Source organism: Budorcas taxicolor, chromosome 18 (genome assembly GCF_023091745.1).
Source record: "Budorcas taxicolor isolate Tak-1 chromosome 18, Takin1.1, whole genome shotgun sequence".
Classification (NCBI taxonomy): Eukaryota; Metazoa; Chordata; class Mammalia; order Artiodactyla; family Bovidae; genus Budorcas; species Budorcas taxicolor.
In genome coordinates, this window is record NC_068927.1 from 57,663,115 (window position 1) to 57,687,977 (window position 24,863).

At 50.6% G+C, this 24,863-nt stretch overlaps 1 protein-coding gene across 1 annotated transcript in view; it reads left to right on the top strand.

The window, feature by feature from the left end:
• MYH14 (myosin heavy chain 14) overlaps positions 1-24,863 on the top strand; it is a 76,877-nt gene that overhangs the window by 24,664 nt on the left and 27,350 nt on the right. The window contains exons 10-22 of the mRNA XM_052656084.1: positions 4,723-4,818; positions 7,291-7,409; positions 8,597-8,749; positions 9,048-9,221; positions 9,568-9,741; positions 11,303-11,417; positions 15,193-15,380; positions 17,929-18,050; positions 20,147-20,216; positions 20,413-20,573; positions 22,004-22,112; positions 23,174-23,305; positions 24,157-24,363. Of these exons, the coding sequence (XP_052512044.1) occupies positions 4,723-4,818; positions 7,291-7,409; positions 8,597-8,749; positions 9,048-9,221; positions 9,568-9,741; positions 11,303-11,417; positions 15,193-15,380; positions 17,929-18,050; positions 20,147-20,216; positions 20,413-20,573; positions 22,004-22,112; positions 23,174-23,305; positions 24,157-24,363 (1,820 nt within the window). The remainder of the gene's footprint in view (positions 1-4,722; positions 4,819-7,290; positions 7,410-8,596; positions 8,750-9,047; positions 9,222-9,567; positions 9,742-11,302; positions 11,418-15,192; positions 15,381-17,928; positions 18,051-20,146; positions 20,217-20,412; positions 20,574-22,003; positions 22,113-23,173; positions 23,306-24,156; positions 24,364-24,863) is intronic.

A 24,863-nucleotide genomic window follows, 5' to 3' on the forward strand; every position in this document is an offset into this window, starting at 1 on the left:
TGATGGGCTGCCATCTATGGGGTTGCACAGAGTTGAACACGACTGAAGCAACTTAGCAGCAGCAGCAGCAGATGGTACTACTGGGCTTCCCTGATAGCTCAGCTCATAAAGAATCCGCCTGCAATGCAGGAGATCTGGGTTCGATCCCTGGGTTGGGAAGATCCCCTGGAGAAGGGAATGGCTACCCACTCCAGTATCCTAGCCTGGAGGATTCCATGGACTGTATGGGCCTTGAAGACCTGTAGAGGGAGGGAAGTCCCAGGGCAAAAGCCTGGGGGCAAGAAAGTGTTGCATGTCGAGAGCGCGGTTGGCTTGGCTAGTTGGAGTGAGGGGACCCTGGGCTGGAGCGGATGGGCGGATTGGGGACAGGGTGCACCAAGGATCCTGACAAGGGACTAGCTTGAATCCCAGAGGCAGTGATGATTGTGGAAGGGGCTCTCGGCCCCTAAAGTGGCAAGCTGAAGTTCATTCACGAACACATTGATGGAGGGCTTAGAAGCAGTTAGAAGATGAATAACCGATAGACAAGGCGTTATGACCTCGGTGGAAAAATGAACATTTGTTGCACAACCCGGCGTGTCCCACAAACTGTGCCAAAGTCTTTTTCCTTTTTTCTTTGAGGGCTAGAATTCACATACCAGTAAAATTCACCATTGTCAAGTACACAGCTCAGCGTTTGTATTAATACTATGTTCCCAAGGCTGTGTGATCATCACTGCAATCTCACTGCCTAATTCCAGAAACTGAGTCTTTTCTCAGCAATGATTTTGTTTTCCAGACTAGGTCTCACATTTGAAAGAGCATGAAATTTAAAAAACCCACACATTAAAGGTATGTGAGCGTTCCTGTGTCCTGGGCTCCCAGGAGGCCACCTTGGTTAGCAGCCTTGCTACGTCTACTTCGTGCTCGTCTGTCTTTCTAATTACTTGTTCTGAGTCGTTCGAGAGGAGGGGTGTTGCCCAGGGGCCCCTTCACCCTTCGTGTTAGTTTCTGATGGCCGCTGACACAAATGATCACAAATGGCGCGGCTTATAATAACACGTTTACTCCCTGACCAGAAGCACTTCCCTCCCCTGGTCGGAAGTTGAAAATCAATCTGACTGGTTAAAATCAAGGTGTCAGCAGAGCTGGTTCCTTCTGGAGGCTCTGGGGAGATTTGTTTTCTTGTCTTTCTCAGCTTCCAGAGGCCACCCACAGGCCTTAGCTCGTGGCCCCTTCTTCCATCTTCAAAACGCGTTGCTCCGGGGAATTCCCTGGCAGTCTAGTGGTTCGGACTTAGTGCTTTCACTTCTGGGGCCCAGGCTCCATCCCCGGTCGGGGAACTAAGATATCTCAAGCTGTCTGGCCGGGCCAAGAAAGAGAAAACAGAAACAAAGAACATCACTGTAACCGCTGCTCACGTGGCCTGCCCCATCGGCCCCCCTCTTATAAGGACCTTCCCATTACATTGATGGCTCAGACGGTAAAGCGTCTGTCTGCAATGTGAGAGAGCTGGGTTCGATCCCTGGGTTGGGAAGATTCCCTGGAGAAGGAAATGGCAACCCACTCCAGTACTCTTGCCTGGAAAATCCCGTGGACGGAGGAGCTTGGTGCAGGCTACTATCCGTGGGGTCGCAAAGAGTCGGGCACGACTGAGCGACTTCACTTTGGATAATGCGAGATTAAGCTCCTGTCTTGGGATCCTCTGTTTCATCACATCAGTTAAGTCTGTGTCTCCCTTCGAGGTAACATTCGTAGGATTCAGGCCGCGGACATTTGGGAGTGGGGACATTATTCATCCTACCACCTCCTGAATCTGTCAGAGCATACTGCCCAAGAACATTCTCCGACACAAACGCAGTACAGTGTCATCATTAGGAAATTAACATTGGCAGTATGGGTACTATTTATCTAATCCACAGACCTTATGCCAACTGTCCCAGTAATGTCCTTTATGGCAAAAAAAAAATTTTTTTCACAGACCTTATGCCAATTTCCCCAGTAATGTCATTTATAGCAAAAAAAAAAAAAGAAGTTTTTGTTACACACACGCACACTTCCCCAGTCCAAGATCACACACATTGCATCTAGCTGTCACACTTTACTCTTCATCCGTCTGGAACTGGTCCTGAATTTTTCTCTATCTTTTGTGAGCTTGACACTTTGGGAGATTACAGGCTAGTTGTTTTCTCAGCGTGGGTGCACTTTCTCTTGATTAGATTCGGGTTACGCGTTTTTGGCACGGGTCTCCCAGAAGAGTTCCCTGCCCTCTCCACCTCCTACCACGCTCTTCTCCTAAGTAAACTTTGTGCAGAAGCTTATGGAGCACAGACGCCAAAAAGTGAGCTTGGCGCTGAAGCACCCAGCTGGGGAAAGTTTCTGCAAGTGACACCCCATATGACCAGCACCTCGAAGGCCCCTCAAGCTCCTTCCGGTCACCAGAAACCCCCATAACCTGGCATCTAACAGCACGGAGTTATTTTGTTGCTCAGTTGCTCAGTCATGTCCGACTCTTTGTGACTCCATGGACTACAGCACATCAGGCTTCCCTGTCCTTCACCATCTCCCTGAGTTTGCTCAGACTCATGTCCATTGAGTCAGCGATGCCATCCAACCATCTCATCCTCTGTCGCCCCCTTCTCCTCTTGCCCTCTTGAATTTGGAGCAAGCAGACCCACCCAGTCTGCACACTTTCTGTTTCTTAATTATGTATTTGGCTGCTTTGGGTCTTAGTTGAAGCACTTGGGATCTTTGAGTCATGTGCATCTTTCATTGTGCCGCCTGGATTCTCTAGTTGTGGTGCAAGAGCTCAGTTGCTTGGCAGCATGTGGGACCATCATTCCCCAACCAGGCTTTGAACCCAGACCCCTTGCGTTGGAAGCACCAGTCTTAACCACTGGACCACTAGGGAGGTCCTGACCAAATCTAGATCAAGTTCTGAACAAAACCAAGACCCTCGTTCCTTTGGATTCCACAGTGACTACTCTCTTGAAAAATGCACTGGGTATAAAAACCAAACACCAAACACTTTCATGTGTATATATATATGTAAAACAGCTCGGATTAGTCTCAGACCATTTGAGACCATTATTCATAGACACAAATGTACACTGGGACGTTTCGAAATCACTCAGGATGTGGACATCTCTTTGTGATACAGACAGGCTTCTGCGTCGCGTCTGGTGCCCACCCGCTCAGTCTCTGTGGTGTCCAGAAACACCCCAATATGTTGCTGGGGTGGCGCCCATCCCTCTGCCAACCAACCCCTGCACGTTCCCAAGATGTCCTCTAGGGGGCAGCATTGCCCACTTATGGCGAGGTGTCTAACCCCCTTTGGTGCGTGAGTGCTAAGTCGCTTCAGTCGACTCTTGGCGACCCTGTGGACCGTAGCCAGCCAGGCTCCTCTTCACAGACATGCAAATAAATACAATCCATCTTTTACAATGTCCGAGTTGGAGAAATCCGCTACACACGGCAGTTATTTGTAACCCCCAAACCAACAGTCCTGGTGTTTGTGTGGTCCTTGGGGTCATTCACAGAGGAGTGAAAGTTTTGATCTGCCCAGGGTGCACCCAGCCGAGGTCCTGGGGGCTGCATTCCGCTTTCTTGTTCTACCTCATACTGCAAACCAGTATCCTTTCTGCAACCTACTGAGTGCCACATTTTCCACTTTGGGGATGCTTTTGGTTGGCGATTTCACGGTTTGAAATGCTCCCCCACGCGTAGTGCTTAATGTCATCTGGTGTCCCTAGGAGCAAGAAGACTGTGTTGCTGGATACAGAGAAAATAGGTGTGTAAGAAAAGCTTCCTTCAGGTTCCAGCTGTAGTGAATGTTGGTTGTGAGTTCAATGTGAATCAATGCTATGTATATCTGATAAGGTGTCTTAAAAATTTTTTTAATTGAAATATAGTTGATTCACAATGTTCTGTTAATTTCTGCTGTACACCAGAGTGATGTATACATATATATATATAGTTTTTTATATATAAATCTTATGCACATCACTTTATAAAATGGACATGTGTGCATAGCCCACCAGGCTCCTCTGTCTGTGGGATTCTCCAGGCAAGAACACTGGAGTGGATTGCCATGCCCTCCTCCAGAAGATCTTCCTGACCTAGGGATCGAACCTGTGTCTCCCGTGGTTCCTGCATTACAAGTGGATTCTTCACTGCTGGGCCACCAGGGAAGCCCAAAACAAATATGAGCAGACACCAAATGGCAATAAAGCAAACCTCGTATATAAAATCTCCTGGAGAAGGGAATGGCAACCCACTCCAGCATTCTTGCCTGGAGAATCCCATGGACAGAGGAGCCTGGCAGGCTATAGTCGACGGGGTCACAAAGACTCGGACATGACTGAAGTGACTTAGCATGGACGCACGTCTGTAAAATACAGAATTCACTTATCCACTCAGGTATTTTAAGACCTGCCTGGAGTCAGGTGGTGGTGTAATTTGACATAAGGTTTAAGCTAGATTTATTTTTAAAATTTTACTTTTGTAATTGAGGAGTTGAAGTATAGCTGATGTATTATGTGTTAGTTTCAGATGTGCAGCGCAGTGATTCAGTTGCATGTGTGTGCATCCTTTTTCAGATGCTTTTCCATGATAGGTTATCACAAGAGACTGAGTGTAGTCCCTGGGCTACGCGGCACGTCCTCATTGTCTCTGCTGGGCTTCTGCGGGGCTAGTTCACACCCTCTGCCATGTGTCGTGACCTCTCTCTCTGCTGCCTCTTAGCCATGCTGCGGATGGTCTCAGCCGTTCTCCAGTTTGGCAACATCGTCCTGAAGAGAGAACGGAACACTGACCAAGCCTCCATGCCCGACAACACAGGTACCGCCACCTGGCCCGCTACCCACCCTCATACAGAGCTGTGCCCCACCCCCAGGCCTGCCCTGATTTCCTACCCTTGGCTGAATCTTTACTGAAAAACACCTTCCACTCTTTACTTGATTATACAGAGTGTGAGCTCTGCTGAAAATGTGAACAACACCAGTGTGCCAAAGAAGGGGTGGGCAGGGTCCCCCATCATCTCAGCCCCTCCCAGAGAACCACCGTTAGCGTGGGGCATGTCTCCTCCTGGACTCTGTGCTTTGCTTTTTTTTTTTTTGCCTTTCAAAAGCAGAAGTATAGTTGATATTCCTTTTTTTTTTTTTTTTATCAAAATGAAAATAGCTCTGCTTCTTTATTATAAAATAATACAATCTGGATGGGGAAGAAACTCTGGCAAGACAGCGAAGGATAAAGGCAGGCAAATTACCCATAATTACTGCTCACATTTTGGGGCAGCTCTCTCTGGGCTTTGTTCTATGTCTGTATCAATGTGGAGATAATTATCACAGAAATGGAATCATGCTTGACACCCCCTTCCCCTTGGGATGGGAAGAGCTTGCTGTCCTGATTATGAAACCCTATGGGCTCATTTTCAAAAGCTGTGTGACACAGAGCATATGAAGGAATGGGCATCCCTCTGTCTCTCTTTTTTTTTTTCCTCGGTGGTGGTGGGATGTATATCAATGTCCATATGGAGCCATGCAATATTCAGGATCTTAATTCTGACCCAGGGATCAAACCTTCACCCCTCACAGTGGAAGCTCAGAGTCCTAACCACTGACCACTACGGAAATCCGGAAGGAGCATCTCTGATAGTGTCATTGATCTGAGCTATTCCTGTGACATCTGGTGGGTTCACACACCCAGCAGGTGTGTGGTATGAACTCATTCATTCATTTGGTTTATAAATGGGGGTCAACAAAGACTTTTAAAATGGTCCACATAAAAAAAAAAAAAAACCTTAAAAAAACTACACACGGAGGGCTTAGAACCCTGGTGGGCCATCCTGTTACTGGCAGTGTAGTACTCCGTGTTGGGTTTGGGGTTTTTTTTGTGTTTTTTTTTTTTCCATTTAAAAATATTCTTGGAGAAGGCAATGGCACCCCATTCCAGTACTCTTGCCTGGAAAATCCCATGGATGGAGGAGCCTGGTGGGTTACAGTCCATGGGGTCGCTGAGAGTTGGACATGACTCAGTGACTTCACTTTCAGTTTTCACTTTCATGCATTGGAAAAGGAAATGGCAACCCACTCCAGTGTTCTTGCTTGGAGAATCCCAGGGATGGGGGAGCCTAGTGGGCTGCCGTCTATGGGGTCGCACAGAGTCGGACACGACTGAAGCAACTTAGCAAAAATATTCTTAAAAAAAATAAAAATAAAAATATTCTTATCTAAGGCAAAATCACTGCAGATGAATTAGAAATTGCAATTGCAGAGAGAGAGAGACAGATTAAAATTTTCATCACCTCGCAGAAATAACCACTGTTGAAAAACCCCTCCTAGGTGTATTTCCTTTTCGCTGGTGCTGAGTATTTGCAGTAGCTAACTTCCCATGATGCAAGTGATAGAAGCTTCAGAACACTTCTTAACGATCATTTTAATTCAGAGGCGAAAGAAGAAACACACCTACCCACACAGTCCTGCCTCCATCTTCTGCCAAAAGAGCCGTTAACATTTTGGCAATTATTTTTCCTACAGAAGTAAGGAAGATCAATGAATTTTTAAAGATCTTTTGGGTTTGGCCATCTCAGTGAATTCTTATTCCAAGAGCTGTCCCCCCAACATTTTATTGAGACACTTTCCAACGTACAGAAAAGTTCAAGGAATTTTATACCAAACACTCGGATCCACCACCAATATTCTACCATTGACATTTTACCACATTTGCTTCATTGACTATCTTTCCATCCTCTGTTCACTTGTCTTTTTTTCCTGGCACATTTCAAAGTTGCAGATACTGATAAAGACCCTTCAGCATGAGTATCATTTACTGGCATCCAACATGTGTTTACAGTTCTTTCCTGAACTTGAAGTGAAACATACATATCATGAAATGTACATGGCTTAAGTGTATCACATAATAATTTATAATTATCATTTACTTATAAACAATTATTTATAATAATAATATTTAGTGACTGCAGAACACTCATTTAAATGGATGGATCCTGACTCTCTAACCAATCCCCAACCATTGGGCATTCAGGTTGCTTCCTGGTTTTCTCTATTGTAAATAACACCGTGATGAACACCCCCTTAGTCCAGCCTTTACTTACCTCCAGGTTTATTTTTGCCAACTTGGGGTCCCAGGAGGAGAATTGTTAGGCCAGAAAACACACTTTTAGGACCCCTAATGCCTCTAGCGGGAAAGGCTGGGGTCCCACCAACAGCTGGGGAGGTCACACCCTCTCCCCCACTCCTCGCTGTCCCCACCTCCCAGTGCTGACCCCATCTTGGTGCCTCTCGCCCTCAGCTGCGCAGAAGCTCTGCCGCCTCCTGGGCCTGGGGGTGACGGATTTCTCCCGTGCCCTGCTCACCCCCCGCATCAAAGTTGGCCGGGACTACGTGCAGAAAGCACAGACCAAGGAACAGGTGGGCGAGGCTGGGCGCGGTGGGTGCAGGGAGAGTCCTGGATTTTTAAGCAACTTATGCCTGTTCTTTCTCACTCACTCAGCAAACTTTGGCTGAATATCTGTTCAATTACCAACTCTGGTCTAGGTGTTAGCATAAAGGCCGTGCTGGAAACAAGGACCATGCCTTCGGGGAGCTCAGGGTAGTAAGGAATCAGATAATAGAAGAAACGGGGAGGCTTTCTATGCAGGAGGGTGTTGGGTTGGTCAAGAAAGCCTTCTCAGAGGAGGTGACATTTGAATTAGGGCTTGGATGGTTTAAGACAAAGGAAATAGCATATGTAAAGGCCCTGAAGGTGGAACAAGCTTGGTGAGTTGGGAACATTAGGATCAGTGAGGCTAGAGAGTTGGGGAGAGGGTGATAGAAGCTGCAGCCAGAGAGGTTGGAAGGGGACAGATTATCCAAGGTCTTAAGGGCTACAGTAAGGAGGTGAGTTTTCTTCAAAGTGCTTTAGGAGGCCAGTGAGGATGTAAGCCAGGGACCAATTTGATTCAGTTTGTCTTTTATAAAAATTCCCTTGTCTACTATGTGGAGAGTTGGCTCCAGGGGGCACCAGTGGAAGCAGAGAGACAGGAGGAGGCCACTGTCACAGTCTAGGCAAGTGACGATAGCAGGGCACACAGGTGGTGCAGTGGGGTGGGGAGAGGTGGACACGGACCGGCTATTTTCATAATCCAATTCTGGGCTGGAGCCTCTGCCTGACCCTCAAGTGCACTCGAGGTCCTGGCATGGGGGGACAGGAGACTGTCACACTGACCCAGGTTCCACTCTCAGTGAAAGAGCAGATAAAGAATCTGAGGCACAGAGAGGTTTATTCACATGCCTCAGGTCACACAGCCTCTAAGCAGCAGAGCTAGGATTCCAACCTCGGTGTCAGGCCCCAGACCCCACTCTCTTCCCTGTTTTACAGTGGAAATTGGTTCAAGCGTTGGGTGGAGGATTCATGAACTAACGAACCCCCAAGCACCTCATACAGGGCCCAGCACACAGTAGGGCTTCAATAACGGTCCGCTTGTGTTAATGTCATCACTCTTGATGACCCACGACGGGGCGGCGTCTGCACCCAGAGTCTCCTCGCTAGCCCCCGGGGGACGGGACCGGGGCGGCTGACGGGCAGGCCGGGTCCTCATGTGCGCCCCACCCCACAGGCTGACTTTGCGCTGGAGGCACTGGCCAAGGCCACCTACGAGCGCCTCTTCCGCTGGCTAGTCCTGCGTCTCAACAGAGCTCTGGACCGCAGCCCCCGGCAGGGCGCCTCCTTCCTGGGCATCCTGGACATCGCGGGCTTTGAGATCTTCCAGGTCTGCTGTTTGTGTCTGGTGGGGAGCTGGGAGGGCTCCACCACGCCGGCCTGGCTCCCCTTCTCTGTGTCCCTGTCCCCCTCCCTCTGGTCCCTGTCCCCCTCTCTCTGGTCACTGTCCCCCTCTCCCTGGGTCCCTGTCCCCCTCTCCCTGGGTCCCTCTCCCCCTCTCCCGGGTCTCTGTGCCCCTCTCTCTGGCCTCTGTCCCCACTCCGGGTCCCTGTCCCCTCTTCCTGGGTCTCTATCCACCCCGTCTGGGTCCCCGCCCCTCTTTCTCATGCGTCCCTGCCCTCCTGCAGCTGAACTCCTTCGAGCAGCTCTGTATCAATTACACCAATGAGAAGCTGCAGCAGCTATTCAACCACACGATGTTCGTGCTGGAGCAAGAGGAATACCAGCGCGAGGGCATCCCCTGGACCTTCCTCGACTTCGGCCTCGACCTGCAGCCCTGCATCGACCTCATCGAGCGGCCGGTGAGCGCACGGCCCCTCCCGCCCATCCCGCCGCTCATCTCCTCTGCCTTCATTGTTGCTTGGTCCAGCCCCTCCTCCTCTCCGGGCCTCGGGCCTCAGGCTTCTCCATCAGTTAAATGGGGAAAACGGCTTAGATCTGTGTGACCGCTAGGTGACTGGAACCCAGAATGTGCCTACCAGCAGCCCGGCTCCAATCAAGGGCTGATGGACAGCTAGAACGGTGATAGTGGTTCTCCTGTTTGCTAGTAGGTCCCAAGTGGCACAAGAGCTAAAAATTAGCAGCAACCTAAGTGTCCAGTTTTTGGGGATCTGACTTAACGCTTCTCGCTGCTCTGTCAATGGTCAGGCCAACCCCCCTGGACTCCTGGCTCTGCTGGATGAGGAGTGCTGGTTCCCAAAAGCCACGGACAAGTCCTTTGTGGAAAAGGTGGCCCAGGAGCAGGGTGGTCACCCCAAATTCCAGAGGCCAAGGCACCTTCGGGATCAGGCCGACTTCAGTGTCCTGCATTATGCAGGCAAGGTAGGGAACAGGGCGTGGTGGGCAGCCTTGAGGCACGTGGGTGGGAGTGAGGATGGAGGGAGGATGCAAGGGGAAGGCAGGAGCCACCAGGTGTCCACTGGGAAAAGTCACAGCCAGGCCAGGGGCCAGGAGTGAGGACTCTGTCTGATGAAGTCAGAGAAAGCCTTCTTCAAGGTGGGGTATTTGCAGTAGGTTTTGAGGGATGAATAGGAGTTCACCAGGTGGAGAATTCAGTGCATTTTATTCATTCATTTGGCCAGCATATGCTTTTTGTGTGCTCAGCCGTGTGCTGAGCAAAGCTGGGGACCCACGTCAGATATAATTCTGTCCTCAAAAAATTCCTTATCTGGGAGGGAGACTAACATAGACCATTGGGATAACAGGCTGATGAGTGCCTTAACGGAGGCAGTTACAGAGAGTATCAAAGTTCAGAGGAGGAAAGCCAAGGAAGTTCTCCCAGAGGAGACTGATGCTTGATCGAGCTCTAAATCAAAGGTCAGGGACTTCCCTGGTGGTCCAGTGGCTAAGACCCTGCATTCCCAATTCAGGGGGCCGGGGTTTGTTCCCTGGTTGGGGAACTAGATCCCACACGCCACAACTAAGAGCCAGTGCAGCCAAATAACTAGAGGATCAGCAAACATTTTCTGTAACTAGTTTCAGCTTTGTGGAGCAGTCTCTAGCACAACTACTCAGTTCTGCCATCATAGCACAGAAGAAGCCGCAAGTTCACACGTAAATGAAGGCTGTATTCCAATAAAACTTTATTCACAAAAGGAGGTGGCAGTAAATGAAGGCTGTATTCCAATAAAACTTTGTTTACAAAAGGAGGTGGCAGGCTGAATTTCGCTTGTGGACCGGGGCTATCTGGCAACCCCTGGTCTAAATGATGAGTAACACTTAGCTGGTGAGGGACCTGTGGAGAGGGGGCGGTCTTCAGGCTGAGGGAACCACATACCCCAGGGCTGAGCGGCAGGAGACCCGTGTGTCCTGTCCTAGAACTCAGTTGTTTCCCACACACTTTCTAAGATTTCCCCCGTGCCCAGGGCTGTGCTGGACTCTGACTCAGACTCAGACCCTGGCCTCTGGGAGCCACCCCGGAGGGTGGGGCAGGAGGGCACCGGCAGGGACTCCTGGTGGTCCAAGATTGTGAGTCCCTGGGGAAGGAGCCGGCCCTGTGAAAATCCGCGGGGGACGAGTCACAGGAGGCGGGAACGGCAGGCATCAAGATCCTGAGGTAGAAAGGAGCTTGCACGTTTGAGGAAGAGTGTGGCTGAAAAAATACGGAAAGAAGTGATGACAGTGGGTGAGGTCATAGAGGCGGGGGCAGAGTTTTCCCAAGGGAAAGGCAGAAAGGGAGGAGAGCCAGGCGGCGGGTGGGTGAAGTTCAGGAGAGAGACACAAGGTGGCGCCAGAGCGCTCGTGAGCCGTGAGCACGGCCTCCGTCCCCCGACCCCACCCGCACCCCAACTGGGGGTTTTCAGAGCTTCTGGGAGGCTCCTTGGGAAATCCGAAGAGCCTCAGTCCACTCCCCCACCACCCTCCTCTGCCCGATCTCATTCAGGTCGACTACAAGGCCAACGAGTGGCTGATGAAAAACATGGACCCTCTGAATGACAACGTCGCAACCCTGCTCCACCAGAGCACAGACCGGCTGACGGCAGAGATCTGGAAAGACGGTGAGGACACGCTTCCCCCGGCCCTGTCCCTGGAGCTCTGTGCATCCCTTCATTGTTTCTGAACCTGAGTTGTCTGCTCAGATACGGAACTGGTACCAGGACCGACATCCTCACAATAGTGTTTCCAGTTAGTGACTGAGGGATCCACATTTGAAACCAGCTTTGCATCAAGTGATAAAACACTCCAGCTTAATCAGAAATGAGACAAGGATGCCCCCTGACAACACTGCTGTGAAACACTGTTTTGGTGATAGTAGTTTATGCAATCAGAGCAGCAAGATAAATGAGCATATGAATAGTCAAAAGGAAGCTATGAAGTTAATTGTAGATGTCATATGCTTCCGCCCAACAAAAAAAAGATCAAGAGATTTGACTGAAAAAAAAATAAATAACAAGAGAACTCAGATGACTGATGTTTTACATGTTAGTCAACTTTCAGACTTTGCTTTCCCTTCAGGGATTCAGGGAAGAAGGAAGGAGCAAAAACCAAGAGAGAGTTTTGGTTTCCTGCTCCAACAAGACCCATGTGAGTTTGGGCATCAGTCTTTTCAGATGGACACTCCTAGGAGGCAGATAGAAAAGCTGTGTCCATGCTTGTCTCTGATCCTTAGAGGAAGTTTGAGAGATGATTTATAAAACTAGCAAAACCAGCATCTCCGTTTTCCCTGATTCCAGGTTTCCAGAATCTGTCAATTGTAATCTTTTATTGAAGTGAAAAGCATAGTAGTGGAAATGTCAGCCCATGCAGTTAGACAAGAGAACAAAACAATCACGAAGAGTCGTTCCAAAACAAACTCAGAGCAAAATGGCATCGGCATCTTGATACAGTGAGCTGATTTTAGACAGTATCTCATGCCGTTTATACAAGAAGGTTTGAAAAGCAGTGTTTGAGTTTCAGTAACAGAACCAGAAGGACTTCCCAGGTGGTGCTGGTGGTAAAGAACCCACCTGCCAATGCAGGAGACATCAAAGACACAGGCTTGATATCTGGGTCAGGAAGATCACCTGGAGGATTAAATGGCAACCCACTCCAGTATTCTTGCCTGGAGAGTCCCATGGACAGAGGAGCCAGGTGGGCTACAGTCCACGGGGTTGCAAAGAGTCAGACACGACTGAGCGACTTAGCATGCACACTCATGCCACAGAACCAGATTCTGCTGAGAAACATCTCCTTCAGCCCGAAAATCTCCCCTCTCAACTTCCTTAAAATTCATGCCCTGCTCATGGCCACTTGCTTCCCCCTAACCCCTCACATGCTCTACCCCATATGTGCTTGGCTCTCAAAGGCTTTAAGAGACAAAGTAGAAGTGGTGAAGCCTCTTGAGTGTCCTAGTCTGAAACCCAGCACAGTATTGTCTCCTCCACAGTTCTCCCAAACAAAGCACGTCCTAAGACCAGCCCAGATTCAAGGAGCTGCCAGTCCCAGAGTGGGATGGGGAATTGGGTCCATTTCTGCATCAGTCTTTACTACAGCTGCCCTGAGTCCAGAGTCAGCTCTGCTTTCTGGCATCCTGACAGCCCAGCATTGGGTACCCAGCATCCTTGGCAGCTCAGGGGAAGAGACCTGTGAGACATGCTCTCTTCAGAGAGGCAAACGCAACAAGCTGGGTGGGAACCTTAAGTTAGTCCTGAGCTTCCTGGCAGCCAGGGCAAAAAGGGGATACCTAATAAAAATAGATACAGACTCAACCTCTAGGGAGAGAGGTTTTCTCCCCCCACCCCAACCCTGGGCATTAAATTCTCAGAGGACATTTATCCTTTCAGCCAACATTGGTGCCGTCACTAGTAACATAAATGTGAATAGGACAGTCTCCCTGGCTTAAAAGTTCATGGTCCAGTGGTTAAGACTCTGCCCTCCCAATGCAGGGGGATGAGGTTCGATTCCTGGTCGGGGAACTAAGATGCTGCGTGCCGCACAGTGTGGCCAAAAGAAAAAAAAGTTAGTGGCCAAGGTCAGGTTTCCGCTCCAGCTTGGCTGTGTGCTGTTGACTGATAACCCTCTCTTCTCTTTCCTTCCTGCCACCTTCTCTGCCCTCTCATGCCACTCCCCTTGCATCTCCCACCCCATCTCCCTGCCTCTCCCCCTGTCTGTCCTCACCGCCTCCCCAGAACACGGGGGCTTGCAGCAGTTCTCTTTCCTTGGCTCCTTCCCACCGTCGCCCCCAGGATCTTCAGGGAGGCACGGCTCTGCCATTTCTCCATCAGGGGGTGGGTGTTGCTCTGCATCAACGGGTGAGATTTCCTGCACGAGGAGGGTCGGCCCTTTGGACCGGGAACCTGTTTTGAATGTCTATCCCCTTTCCTCTCCATCCAGAGATCTCCCCCTCTTCTTTTCCCCCCTCTTGTCAGCTCCCTCAGCAGTTTCCAGATTCTTTGTTGCAGCCCAAGGCCTTCTTTGAACTAAACCGCATGTGAACATACAAACAATTATGATAGTATTAAGTTCATTCGGGGTTTTTTGTAATATTGTACAAAATCCCAGGCCAATCTTTGGCCACCGCTCTATCAGCTGGCATTAACCGAGCATATAAAATGTGCTGTGTGCTGCGCAGAGCCCTTTTACTATCATTAACCCGTGGAATCCTCCAGACACCCAATCAGGTGGTAGAGCTCTTATCCTGTTATAGATGAGGACGTGGAAGCCCAGAGAGGTGAAGTCACCTGCCTGAGGTTACACAGCCAGTAAGGGACTGAGCTGGGATTCAAACCCAGAGCCTCCCCTCTCACCTGTCCTTCCGATAATAACTAGGAGCATGGCAGTGGGGGTGGGGAGACTTAGACCTGGGGAGGAAAAATGTCATATCTGAACCCCCACTGTTCACCAAGCTCTGCTTTCCGAGAGAATTATCTATTGACTCCATAACCCTCACGATTGGGGATTGCAGGCCATCAGCTGCAGGTCCTGGAACCTCACGTGATTTAATACATTGAATTTGTGACAAAGGAGTGGCTATTGCTCACTAGTTGAAGTGACACCATCAGATAATAAAAGTTATAGAACTTTCCTGGTGGTCCAGTGGCGAAGGCGCCATGCTTCCAATGCAAGGGGCCCGGGTTTGATCTCTGGTCAGGAAACTAGATCCCATATGTGACAAATAAGACCCGGCCAGCCAAATAAATAAATAATTTTTTTTTTTTAAAGACAAAGTTACCATCAGGCCTTTCTGGGAAAATGGTGACTGTGGAGGTAGTTGGTGTTATTTGTTTTTTCTTTTCTTTTTTAAAATTTCTTTTTTATTTTTGGCCTTGTTTTAAATATTACGTTATTTCAAAGCCACATTTCACTGCATTTTTAACATGAGACTGTTTTAAGTTCCTAAAAGTGCACCTGTGGTTATCACCCTTTTCCTTCTCTGTGCTTCAGTTTCCTCATCTGTAAAATGGGGATGACTCTGACAGGCTTATAAATAAGCCGATGTATGTCAAGTGCTTTGAGCAGAACCAGGCAGAGAATCAGTGCTAAGGAAGCATTTGCTATCATCATCATTTGCTGATAAGGAAAATGGAGAAGAAGGGTCAGGGTTTGAGAGGATTCACACCACTTTGGTTCAGATCCTGGGTCTTCAGATCCTAAGTTGTGTGGCCTTGGGCACAGTTGTCCAGCTTTCTGAGCCTCAGTTTGCTCATCAGCCGAATGGGCTGATAATACCTGCCTTGCTGGGCTATGAGAGATGGCTCATATGTAAAGTATCAGGTCTTATAAATAATGAGATCCTTGACTTAGGCCAACTCAGTCCCCTTAAACTGACCCCTGACTTTATCCTTTCTCCCACAGTGGAGGGCATCGTGGGGCTGGAGCAAGTGAGCAGCCTTGGGGATGGCCCGCCTGGTGGCCGCCCGCGCCGGGGCATGTTCCGGACGGTGGGACAGCTCTACAAGGAGTCCCTGAGCCGCCTCATGGCCACACTCAGCAACACCAACCCCAGCTTCGTCCGCTGCATCATCCCCAACCACGAGAAGAGGGTGAGCGACCCGGCCCTGGGGAGGGAAGTCGGCTCTGGGGGGAGGAAAAGTCCCAGTCACTGAATTTAGTTGGAGCTATGTCTGGTCCCAGGCTCACTTCTGACTGTCTGTCTGTGTGACCTTGAGTACGTTGCTTTCCCTCCCAGGCTCATGGCCCTGTTAGGAAAATTCATTCATTCATGGGGCTTACATTTTATCGAGCACCTACTAAATGCCAGGTGGTAGGGATACAGTGAAATCAAGGAGGGCTCCCCGGAAGAGGTGAGGTCTGAACTTGGAAGGATAAGTGGTATTTCAAGCAGAGAGCTGCTTGTGCAAAAACCCAGTAGTTGGTTGGAGTATGAAATGTGCAAGGGTTAGAAAAAAGGCCACTGGAGCTGGGGAGGTGTAGGGAGACCATGCCTGGCCTCCCAGGCCATCAGTAACATTTTCTAGTCAGCAAAATCAGAGGATAGACCCTGTAGAGAAGGGTCAACATAACAGAAGATGAAACTACAAAATTAGGCGCTTGGGGCTTATACTGTCCTCAGGAAGTAGGAGCTGCAGTTACAGGGAGGTGTCTCTGTGTGTGTGTGTCTCCCTTCTCTGTAAATACTGTCCGTGTGTTAGTTGCTGTCTTGTTGCTAACTCTTTGCGACCGTAGGGACTGTAGCCCGCCTGGCTCCTCTGTCCATGGGACTCTCCAGGCAAGAATTCTGCAGTGGGTTGCCATTTCCTACTCCAGGGGATCCTCCCAACCCAGGGATCAGACCCACATCTCTTGCATTTCCTGCACTGGCAAGTGGATTCTTTACCCCTGTGCCACCTGGGAAGCCCCCTCTGAAGTTGGAAAGTGGCTTAACAATCAATGACCTGTCGGGGTGTAACTGACAGGAGTTTTTCTTTCTTGGCGATATATAAAATAACAACGTGTTTTATAATTGAGGGTGCCTTATATTTGATGAAATATGACATACATAGACTCAGCCACTTCTCCATAGAGCCCTGGTCCTTTTAAGTGGAAAATGGTGCTTAGAGTTTAAGATGTGAGTGTTTGGTGTGCTCAGTGGTATCAAGGTGTCACTCCAGGGAGATTCCAGTGTGTAGCTGACGTTGAGAACAACTGATCTAGAGGTTCCATAAAAAAACTGGTTATTGTGTTGATTGCTCTGGGGGCCTGGGCAAGGCAAGAGTTGTCTTTTAGAATGCGTAACTTCTGTAGTGTTTAGCTTTTTACCAAGTGCCAGGTAGTAGGGATACAGTGAAATCAGGGAGGGCTCCCTGGAGGAGGTGAACACTTCCTGGGTTTCCTTGGTGCCTCAGTGGTAAAGAATCTGCCTGCCAATGCAGGAGATGAGGGTTCCATCCCTGAGTCAGGAAGATCCCCTGGAGAAGGAAATAGCAACCCACTCCAGTATTCTTGCTGGGAAATCCCACGGACAGAGGAGCCTAGGGGGCTACAGTCCATAGGGTCACAAAGGAGTCAGACTCGGCTTGGCAACTGAACAACAGCAACAATATTTATATATTTATTCGGGTGCACTGGGTCTTAGTGACAGCATATGGGATCTAGTTCTGCCGCCAGTGATCAGACTATGCCCCCCTGCATTGGGAGCCCAGAGTCTCAGCCACTGGAGCAACAGGGAAGTCCTTGAAAGTTAACTACCAAAAATAATAACGTCTGTGCTTTGTTCGCCTTCCTAGACTATGCTATGTAAATTCAGCCTTCCTGCACTCCTTCCCCTCTACTCTGTTCTTTGCCACGCAACGCCGTTAATCATTTACTTTTGATGTTTATCAGTGATGTCTTGCAGAGAAGGAAATGGCAACCACTCCTGTATTCTTGCCAGAGAATCCCATGGACAGAGGAGCTTGGTGGGCTGCTGTCCATGGGGTCGTACAGAGTTGGACACGACTGAAGCGACATGCGTGCATGCATTGGAGAAGGAAATGGCAACCCACTCCAGTATTCTTGCCTGGAGAATCCCAGGGACAGAGGAGCCTGGTGGGCTGCCGTGGTGGGCTGCCATCTATGGGGTCACACAGAGTCAGACACGACTGAAGCAACTTAGCAGCAGCAGCAGCAGCAGTGACGTCTTGACCTCACTTACTGTCAGTCTCTTGCAGTGGACAGTGAGCTTCCCCGGGGGCAGGCATTTCTGCCTGGCATATAGTAGGTGCTCAGTAAATTATAGATTGGTGGTTCAGTTGCTAAGTCATGTCCGAACTCTTGCGACCCCATGGACTGTATGTAGCTTGCCAGGCTGAGTCCCTGGGGTTCTCTAGACAAGAAGGCTGGAATGGGTTGCCATCTCCTTCTCCAGGGGATCTTCCCGACCCAAGGAGCAAAGCCGCGTCTGTTCCATCTACCTGTACTGGCAAGCGGGTTCTTTACCACTAGGGCCACCTGGGAAGCCCACACTTATAGGTTGAACCAGATGAAATTGCCTTCCGTTTTCCACCTGCCCCAACTGCCATCCACCTGCGTTCCCCTGCCGGCTGCCGGCCTGTAAGTGGCGCCCCCGTGTGGTGGCCGCTGACCTCGCGTGTCTGTCACTGCTCTCCGCAGGCGGGGAAGCTGGACCCCCGGCTGGTGCTGGACCAGCTGCGCTGTAACGGCGTTCTGGAGGGCATCCGCATCTGTCGCCAGGGCTTTCCCAACCGCATCCTCTTCCAGGAGTTCCGGCAGCGGTGAGCGGCATGGGTTGGGGAGGGGCAAGATTTGGAAGCCACCGCCTCTGCATTCAAAGCTCCCCTCTCCCCCGCCGCTACTTCTGGGCGGGGCAGGGGTGTGGCCTCGGCGCGAGGGAAGGGACGGGGCCTCTGGGCGAGTTCCTTTGGTTGCTGAGTCTCAGCTTTCTCTGTGTTGTGGCAGAGCAACGTCTTCAGTGGGCTGCCCAAGAGAAAGGGCATAGAGCACTACGTTGCAATCGGTTATCGCAACAAGCGTTTCTTACAAAAATGCAGTCGAGCAAGAGAACAGAAAATATCAACATATAAGATCCCTAGTGATTGAGAAACTGATACACACGTTTCTCAATCACCAATAAAAACTATGGCGCTTTAATATTTGATATTAATATATTATGTATATGATATTTATGTGCATGTATATATACGGTAAATATTAAAACAAAAGTTATGCTTCACACAAGCTGTACGTAGCAGAATCATTGGCTAGAGAATGAGAGCCCTATATATAATTTAAAATTTTCCTATTAGCCATATTTTTAAAAGTAAAAAGAAACAGGGGGAATTAATGATAACAAGAGAGTTTATGTAACCCAATACAGCCAAGATATTAGATCATTTTAACATGAAATCTGGAGAAAGAAATGGCAACCCACTCCTGTATTCTGGCCTGGTAAATTCCATGGACAGAGGAGCCTGGCAGGCTACAGTCCGTGGGGTCACAGGAGTCGGACACGACTAGCACCCGTGCAACATGTAGTCAATATAAAAATTTAGTAGTGAGACACTGGGCATTCTTTTGTTTCTTGCTGAATCTTTGAAGTTCAGTGTATGTCTTCCACCCATAGCACATCTCAGCTTGGACACAAAAATTTCCAGTGGTCAAAGGGAAATATACTCCTATTAAGACAATGAAATTGTGTTGAAAAGAAGCATATTTGCACTGCTTCCGTTTTTAAATTGAAGTTTCATTTAATTAAAATGAAATACAATTACAAATCCTGGTCCCCAGTTGCCCCAGCCATCTTTCCAGGGCTCTTTGTAGTTGCATGTGGCCAATTGCATTACATTGGACGGCTCAGGTCTGCAATTTCCAGCTCAAAGTGTGGCCCTGGATCAGCAGCATCAGTATCACCCAGCAGCTTATTGGACAGGCATATTTGGGGGCCCCTCCCCAGACTTACTGAATTAGGATCTGCATTTTAACAAGATCCTTGGTGACTGAGAAACTCTGATACACGCAGATATACACACACACACACATTTCCCAATCACCAGTTTAAAAATATGGCATATTAATATATGACATTAATATATCATGCATATGATATATATGTGTGTGTATATGTTGTATATATCATATCCATATTTTTAATGAAATGTCATGATCCAGGGAGCGGGCACAGCAGGAGAAAGGCGCTGAGGATGGACACGTCTGTGTTTAATGAAATGTACTTTTCAAATTCGGATTTGCACAGAGAAATGTGAAAGAAACAGCTGTAAGGCACTTAACTCAGGACCTGACACATAATAAGTTTAAAAACATCAGCCCCCATTTGTTATTATTCTCACACTTCTGAGACACCCCTTTTTTTACATCTCAATGACCTATGCACGCATACATGCATGCTAAGTCATTTTAGTTGCATCCAACTCTTTGCAACCCCATAGACTGTAGCCCACAGGCTCCTCTGTCCATGGGATTCTGCAGGCAGGAATAATGGAGTGGGTTGCCATGCCCTCCTCCAGGGGATCTTCCCGACCCAGGGATCACAACGGTGTCTCTTAGTCTCTTGCATTGGCAGGGGAGTTCTTTACCACAAGCGCCACCTGGGAAGCCCCAGTAATTAAACACTTGTTATCAGCACGTGCTGTGTCCCAGGAGGAGAGCTTTTATTGATGACATTGCTTTTGGTGGTGATATCAATGCTCTCAGCCTGGTGAGCAACCCTCAGTGATGTTTGAATATTTCTTTCTCTTACTGTTCCTATCGTCATTGTTATTATTGCTATTTGTCCCTCTGAGCCCAGTGCCTGGCCATGGTGACAGTTTGCTGTTACTTTTCACCCTACCCCACCCCTCTCCCCCCATTGCAGGTATGAGATCCTGACGCCCAATGCCATCCCCAAGGGCTTTATGGATGGGAAGCAGGCCTGTGAGAAGATGGTGAGTGAGAGGTGGAGTGCGCGTGTGTGCGTGTGTGCGCGTGTGTGTGTGCGTGTGTGTGCGCGTGTGTGCGTGTGTGTGTGCGTGTGTGCGTGTGTGTGTGTGTGTGCATGGTCTCAAGGGGTGGAGAAGGTTGAGCTGGAAACCTCCCCTCTCTTTGCCCCTCCTCCTCACAACCCTTCCCCCACCCCCACAGATTCAGGCCCTAGAATTGGACCCCAACCTCTACCGCGTGGGACAAAGCAAGATCTTCTTCCGGGCAGGCGTTCTGGCCCAGCTAGAAGAAGAGCGGGACCTGAAGGTCACAGATATCATCGTGTCCTTCCAGGCAGCTGCCCGGGGATACCTGGCTCGCAAGTAGGGCTCCACACTATCTCTTGGGGTCACACTGGCCAAGCCTGGTTCAGGGAGGGTTGATCAGATGTCCCCAAAGGCTGGTTCAGGGAGGGGTTGACCAGATGTCCCCAGAGGTGATGCAGGAAGGTGATGCAGCTGGCTCCAGATGGCAGGACCTCTGAGATGGTAGAAGGGCCGAGACACAAAAGGATGGAGCTACTAGATGCCCAGGCTTCTTGGTTCTACAGTCCCTTGAGGCTCCTGAGTCATGCTAGGACCACAGAGAAGAGTTCAGTTCAGCCATAGGGTGACCAACCATCCCACTTTGCCTGGGACTGGAGGTTTCCTGGGATGCATGATCTTTGTGCGAAAACAGAGGAAGCCCCAGGCAAACCGGGTTGAGGTGGTCACCCTAGTGGCCGGTACCTCGAGGGACTCCAGTCTGGAGGGGGAGACATACACCAGCACAAAGTGTTACAGTCCAGGGTGAGATGTGCTTCAGTGGGGATCGTACAGCTACAGCGAGAGGGAAGGCGGGGAGTTTTCAGGAAAGTCCCCTTCTCCCTGGGAACTGGCCCAGAGGAAGGATCAGAGAATAAAGGACTCCTCAGACACCAGGCTGAGGGGCAGGGACTGTGTCCAGGGGCAGTGGGGAGCAGCAGAGGGCCAGGTCAGCTGAGGGCATAGAAAGACCTCTCTGGAAGCATGTCAGGGATGGGTTGGAGGCTGGGAAGGAAGCTGGGGTGTCTGGTGGGGTAGAAAATGAAATCTGAACTGGAGCTGAGGCAGGGGCAGAGTCAAGGGCAGAAAGACTGATGGACTGCACACAACAAGATTTACCGACAATAGAACAATGCTCGCACATGGCTGGTGCAGCTACGTTGCTTGTCATGTCTGACTCTTGTGACCCCATGGAATGTAGCCCACCAGGCTCTTCTGTCCATGGGATTCTCCAGGCAAGAATACTGGAGTGGGTTGGAATCTTCCCAGCCCAGGGATGAAACTCAAGCCTCTTTCATCTCCTGCATTAGCAGGTGGGTTCTTTACCACTAGCGCCACCTGGGAAGCCCAGTAGGCATTTAATAATGGTTGCTAAGGGGACAGGCGGAGAAGGCAATGGCACCCCACTCCAGTACTCTTGCCTGGAAAATCCCATGGATGGAGGAGCCTCGTAGGCTCTAGTCCATGGGGTCGCTAAGAGTCAGACACAACTGAGTGACTTCACTTTCACTTTCACTTTTCACTTTCATGCATTGGAGAAGGAAATGGCAACCCAATCCAGTGTTCTTGCCTGGAGAATCCCAGGGACGGCGGAGCCTGGTGGGCTGCCGTCTATGGGTTCGCACAGAGTCGGACACGACTGAAGCAACTTAGCAGCAGCAGCAGCAGCAAGGAGATGGGGCCTGGAGGGGCCGTGTCTCCTTCTCCCACCTGCCTGTCTCCCCACCCAGGGCCTTCCAGAAGCGGCAGCAGCAGCAGAGCGCCCTGAGGGTGATGCAGCGGAACTGTGCGGCTTACCTCAAGCTGAGACACTGGCAGTGGTGGCGGCTCTTCATCAAGGTGAGGGCACCTGGAGGGGTGACCCCAGTGGCAGGGAGACAGGTCCTTGGGGCCAGGTCTGCTTGGGCAAGTGACTTCCTTGGTTTGGGCCTCAGTTTTTTGCGCTTGTAAAATGGGACCAGTCAGCCCAACTCTTGTTCCTTGGGATTCTTCAGTTAACAAGTGACAGAAAATCTGACTCCAACCAGCATGGGTAATAGATTCGGGATAGCTTTAGGTGCAGCTGGGTCTAGGGTTGAGTTGGGTGTCCCTAAAATCCCCTAGAATTCAGTGATTCACTGGAAGGACTCAGAGAACTTAGAAAAGCTGTTACACTCATGGTTACAGTTTATTACAGTGAAAGGATGGACATTAAAGTTGGGAAAGGTAAAAGGCGCATGGGGCATAGTCCAAACTTCCACTTGGGTTCTTCAGGTGTGGGTGGGGCTGGCCTGTCTCTCCAGCCAGAATCACACAGTGGTAAAGTCCACCACGGACTTGGACGAAGAACTTTGAGGCACACTGTGAGTGGCCAGTGGCTGCTGTAGGCAAAGCAATCCTGTAGCACAACGGGACACTTAGCGCTGCTTGTCATGTACCCTGGACTGTTCTAGACTCTTGGTAAATATGAAGTCATTCATGCATTCTGAAAACCCTGTGAAACAGGGGCTGCTATTATTCCCTTTTTTTGTTTGTTTGTTTGTTTTTTGGCCCCAGCGAAGGACATGTAGGATCTTAGTTCCCCGACCAGGAATCCAACCTAAACCCCCTTCATTGAAAGCACAGAGTCTTTTTCTTCTTTTTTTAAATTTGTGGCCAAACCAGCGGGCGTGTGGGATCTTAGTTCCCTGACCAGGGGATCGAACCTGTGCCCTCTGCATTGCAAGGCTGAGTCTTAACCACTGGACCGCCCGGGAAGCCCCTCTCATCCCACTTTTATAGATGAGGTAACAGCCAGTAGTGGAGGAGATGGCATGGGGACCCAGGAGTGGGGCTCTCCTCAGAGGTGAGCTGTTAGCTTCTGAGCCCAGTGGCCTCCCACGGTGGGAGCCAGGCATCCACACCCCCTCCTGTCCCCACAGGTGAAGCCGCTGCTGCAGGTAACGCGGCAGGATGAGGTGCTGCAGGCGCGGGCTCAGGAACTACAGAAAGTGCAGGAGCTGCAGCAGCAGAGTGCCCGCGAGGTGGGCGAGCTCCAGGGCCGGGTGGCGCAGGTAAGGGGCGGGGCCATCGTGCGGGGGTGGGGCGGGGGCGGGACTGGTGGTGGTGGGCGGGGCTTCTGACGGAGCCCGCGGCAGGAATAGACGGCCGCCGAGTTTCGCCGGGGGCGGAATGGGGGCGGAAACGGTGGTGTGGTGAGCAGTGAGATGCAGGGAGCAGGGTCCTGGGGATGTGGCCGAGAAATCTGGTGGGAGTGGGGGTGGTGCTGCTGAGACAAGATGCTCGGGTAGCTGGGCCAGCACGGGGGCAGGGCAGGAGCCCAGTTTCGTGGCGGGGCCACCGTCCGCAGGCGGTGGGCCTTCCACTGTTGCCAGTATTTCTGGTATCTTAAAATAACGCCGAGGCAAAGCCCTTCTCGTTCACTTTTTCTGTTTGCTTTTTCGGAGTTATTTCCTTTGGTTGAATTTCTAGGCGTGGGAGTAGTAAATGCAATGTGAGCTGACAGAAAGTCCTCCAGAGGCCATTTCTCTGGAGGATGGACTGGAGATGGAGAAGCTGGAGGCTGGGAGGCCGGGAAGAGTCCTCTGGGAGAGGATGAAACCTGATCCAGTTAGGGTTCTGTGGGCAGAGGGGGGGGGCAGGGCAGGAGGGATGGAGGGGGACTGACGGACTATAGGGAAGTGAGCGAGAGGGCGGAACCCAGCGGGCTGACTCGGTGACTGGGGCTCATCCTGAGATGACGGGCAGGTTGGGGGACTGTCTTCCATCCCTCCCTCCTGCCCCCCCCCCCCAGCCCCCCAGGGCAGACTAGATCAGGGGGCAGGAGACCCTGGCGCTGCGCGGAGGGCCATCCTGGGAGCACCGCCTTGCAGCCGCTGACCCCCCACCTCCGCCCTCTCCCCAGCTGGAAGAGGAGCGCGCCCGCCTGGCAGAGCAGCTGCGCTCAGAGGCAGAGCTGTGTGCTGAGGCTGAGGAGACCCGGGGCCGGCTGGCAGCCCGGAAGCAGGAGCTTGAGCTGGTGGTGTCCGAGCTGGAGGCCCGCGTGGGCGAGGAGGAGGAGTGCAGTCGCCAGCTGCAAACCGAGAAGAAGAGGCTGCAGCAACACATACAGGTCTGCCCACCCCACCCCCTGCCTGCCTGCCGAGGCCACCTCCCCCCGGCCACCTCCCCCCACCCCTTCTGTGGACCCCGCCCACCTCTGCTTCAGCAAACCCTGCCTCTTAAAAACAAGTCTCAGTTCAAAGTGGCTTAAGCAAAGAGACTACTTTTGTTTTTCGTTTCAAATAACGGGAGACTCTAGAATGTGTAAGCTTCAGGCATGGCTGGATCCAGGTGCTCAAGCAATAGCCTCAGTACTCTGCCTCTCTCCATCCCCTGGCTCCGTTTGCCTCTGCGCTGCTGTGTTCCCAGGCTGGCTGCCCTCCCGTGGTTCCCCTTCAAAATCCACAGATGTGTTCTACCCTTAAGGCACATCTCAATTCAGATGGTAAATTCTCACTGGCAGGACTTCATCGGCATTTGTGCTTCGTAACTTCTTCAGTGGAAACAAGTAGATTCACATCCCCAGCTTGGTCCAGACATACTTCAAAGCTTCCCAATAATTAATTGAGT